Below are 3,944 nucleotides of genomic sequence, written 5' to 3'. Positions count from 1 at the left end.
ATAAAAGTAGCAACCATTCTTTATTATTTTTGCCCCTTAACTTTTATGTAGGAGCATTCTTTACTGACGATTGAGAATTAAGTGGTTTTATCTTAACAGAAGATTCTTGGTTTAAGTCCTTCTTACGTCCTTCCACATATTCAGGATAACTCAGATAACCGTCATTATCGGTATCGTCTTCTTTCAAAACTTTATCGATTAATTCTGAAACAAATCCAATGGAAATAATGAAATCAATTCAACAATAATTAGGATAAAAATATTCACCTACGTAATAGTTAAATTGATTGTTATCATCATTTTGATCTGCATTATTGTCATCATCGTGCGAAGTGTGATAAATTGCCTGGAGTATTTCTAATCCATCCAGTTTTGAGTTTTTATCAGTGTCATGAACTTGAAAATAGTAAAACTCGAGTTCTTCTTCACTCATTTGCGACAAATTTGGTTCATTGATTTCATTTTCGAGATGTTCCTGTAACAAGAAGACTCACTCAAAAAAGGTGATGCCTACATGACAGTAATGGAAACACAACGTATTATTACCTATGAATAGTGCAGTCAATTTCGGAAGTCGAGGCCCCGAACTGAAATAAGACGATACAGCTGAAGAATTTAAAAAATGATAAAATATATTGGTGAAGAACAGATAGATTTGATAAGAGTGAGAGACAGAAACTTATGTTAGATGTGTGGCAAGATTTATGGAACAATCAAAGGAAGTAAAAGTAAATGGGGAGTTCGCCTTCCTAAACTGACCCAAGCATATTCGTTGTAATTCTTGGTTTTCATACCTGTAAATGCTCAGTATCATGCAAGAGTTCTTCATCTTGGGTTAATTTAACTTCAGCTTCTCTTTTTGGCCTATAGTGACTATGATATTTAACTACTTTCGATCCACGGGGGTGGTGCGGTCCCCGCTCTTCCGATAAACTCATTACGTATAAAAATATTACCAGCATTGCACTTAACATTTTCTTGTATTGTTTACTAATTAATTTACTTATCTATAATCAAATTAAACCTAAAAGTAACGTACAAGTATTAACTTTCTTAAGCGAAATATTTGCATGTTTATAAATCAAATTGTAGACATTATTGTCTACATTGAAACATAAAAACAAAACAGAATTCTTGACGTATAGGTCATTAAAACAAAATCCAATTTAACTTAACCGAACCTACCGTAGGTACCTCAAGTTATTGAATAATAACAATAATAATAAGTTCTAATGCTTTTCACAATTTTTATGGCTTTTTTTACTGTAGGAAGAAGCACCAGTCGGAGGATTTTACTATATCTCTTTGCAGGGAAAAAGATTGATTAATTATGATAATTATCGATTGTTAATAAATAGAAAATGACCATTTGTCAAGTTTTTTGAAACTTTGGATACTGGTAGTTCTCGACGTGTAGATCAGCAATGAACTCTGCAAAGTGTAGTACACACCTGAACATGATAGCATACTTATGAGGAATGTCCGAAAACATGATGAATCCATAATTTGCAATACATCAACATATGTATATATGTAAGCATAATACGTATAATTACACCTTGGAAGTCCTTAAGGAAGGAATATAATTTTAAGGGAACATATATCTCAAAGCTGAGTCTTTACGACTTAGCGCCCATTGAAGGCTTTTGATCTACACGTCGAGAATTACCAGAATCCAAACAATTTTCCATAAGGATCTTTGATTAAAGTAACAGAAGCTTGGTATCTTCGGAAACGCTGGATACAATTTTTTAACTTTCATTCTATGAAAATGGCAGACAGTATAAAGTTAGTGAGAATAAATGTATGTAGATAAAATATTGAAAATCTTCTATCATTTCATGAGACACTTTCAGGTTGTCTTGTATGTAAAAATTTCCTTGCTCCATTGACGAAACCCGTTCTAGTCTTATCAGCATTATGCAAATGTTTCGATTCCCGATATGAAAAGACATCGGCTCCATTCAAACAGAACCCACAGTTAAGACAATAACAGTGTTCCGCAACTATTATCATCCCCTATTATCTGACGCCCTACAAGTCCTCACTTGGGGATGCGACTACACGAACACACATCTACACAACACGATCAACCTTATGTACATACATACATTTACCCCAATACGTTTTTATTGAATCTTATTGAAATCGAAGTGTTGACAGCGGATCACTAATGACAGGCTAATGAAGGGGCTTTTCTCGGGTTCGAGGGGGAGTGATAACATCTCGAATTGCACTGGGATTTTGTAGAAGTACAGGTCGTCCCAAATATGAACGTTAAAGGTCAACAATAAATAGAAATATCGAAACGATTATCTCAATTTTAGAACTGCGTTGTTAATATACCGAGATACAGGGTGATTGTTATTAGGACTGAGCGATTACATGTTATTCGATTTAACAATCGATAATTGATTGTAAGAAAATCACCGATGCCGTATTGTGGGAATATTGTTATAATTTTGAAATTTTGTCTACAATTGGGACAATCAAAATTGGCAGAGTCCTCAATAAATTATCTGTGAAAATGGACGCATCTTCGTTCTTGTTTCCACTTGGATTTGTATGCATTTGCTGCGTTTTGAACACACCAGGAGGTCAAAGAGAGTCATAGGCCCCGGGCGGCACAAATGTAGGAGCGGCAAAAATATTTTTTTAGGTATTAGATAGAATAAGGTCTGCCTCGCAGTAATGTTACGTTTCCCAATTTCTTGGTATTTGTATCATAATTTTTAATAATTTGTACTATGATAATCAGGATCGTAATGATATAATCTATTTGAAAAATTGAAACTTTTACAATTCTTTACAAATGCTGAGATGAATCCTCAAAGTCCGCTTGCTATTCTGAATTATGTATTTAAATGAAGTACATAAGTTATGTGAGACCTTTGCAATCCCACATGCTTAATTTTACGTTTGTTCCTTATTAAGTATGATAAGTAGACATATTTTGAATTGAAATTTATTATTTTGCTGTAATTTACGAATCTTGTATCGTATGGAAAAAAGCACAAAATGTAAGTCTTTCTGTACACCTTCTCACTGCAACTCCGACCAAATTAAATAAAAGATATTAATATTGGAAATAGGAAGAGCGGTAAATTTAGGTTTCGCCCCGGGTGGTAGAAATTCACGCTAAGCCACTGGAACACGCCCTCGTTAAGTTAGAAAATGCTTCATAAGTAGTAAAAATAAAGTGAAAAGAGATAACCGTATGCAATGGTTAGAGGTTACTTAGATACTTAAAAAATATAAACAGTGTCTTTGTTTTTCTAAATTCCTAAGAATCTTGAATATTCTTTAAAGTTCGATGCTGGCAACTTGCTCAAATTCTCCTTGTCTGCATCTCATTCTGTTGCACATGAATTTATTAGTGTCCGCTGCAATTCCTACCTGACATCTCTTTCTTATGTTTACGATTTTATATATTACGTGAATAAAAGTAGCAACCATTCTAGTCTAGTTATTAAGTTAAAAGAAGAAAGTAAATGCGAAAGTTTTATTTCGGATTATACCAATGTTGAACTATAGAATCTAATTATATTTCCTTATAAAGTCTAAACGAGTTTGTGAATGTGCTCTTTGACTTTAGAGGCGAAAAACAATTCGAGCTTGGGTCCTCCTGTATATATTTTTTAAACAATCTGGTATAGTGTTGGCTACAAGTGCATCGCGGCTGGTACAAAGAGAAAGAGTACCACGGAGGGTGATGAGGGGTGACTCCCACCGAGAGGTCGCTACTCTGTAATTAGCGATAACCAGGGAACAGTTGACAGTTGTTGCAAGAACGCCAAGGGATAAATATGTACCATAGTCATTGTTAGTTTTTGTCTCTGTGATTATAATTTTATATGATGACATCTGTACACTTACCACTAGAAAGTTTTGTAGAATAAAAGTGTTAAATAATCTACAAAACAATTTTGAAAGCCCGAGTGACC

At 34.1% G+C, this 3,944-nt stretch overlaps 1 protein-coding gene across 1 annotated transcript; it reads right to left on the bottom strand.

The window, feature by feature from the left end:
- Positions 1-125: 125 nt before the first annotated feature.
- LOC112905970 (multiple coagulation factor deficiency protein 2 homolog) lies at positions 126-988 on the bottom strand. The gene is made up of 3 exons (XM_025979459.1): positions 795-988; positions 272-475; positions 126-204 (listed from the first exon to the last, which is right to left on the bottom strand). The coding sequence occupies exons 1-3, from the start codon at positions 972-974 to the stop codon at positions 199-201; spliced, it is 390 nt and encodes a 129-aa protein (XP_025835244.1). The 5' UTR covers positions 975-988; the 3' UTR covers positions 126-198.
- Positions 989-3,944: the final 2,956 nt, after the last annotated feature.

The sequence above is a fragment of the Agrilus planipennis genome, unplaced genomic scaffold, assembly GCF_000699045.2.
Source record: "Agrilus planipennis isolate EAB-ADULT unplaced genomic scaffold, Apla_2.0 scaffold752, whole genome shotgun sequence".
NCBI lineage: Eukaryota > Metazoa > Arthropoda > Insecta > Coleoptera > Buprestidae > Agrilus > Agrilus planipennis.
This window is presented reverse-complemented; position numbering and strand designations above follow the sequence as displayed.

Bases quoted from the DNA above. Each gene is read 5' to 3' on its own strand.
- LOC112905970 (XM_025979459.1), bottom strand. From the start codon at position 974: ATGTTAAGTGCAATGCTGGTAATATTTTTATACGTAATGAGTTTATCG. The intron at 476-794 runs GTATGAAAACCA...TTCTTGTTACAG, and splicing joins ATGATACTGAGCATTTACAG to GAACATCTCGAAAATGAAAT.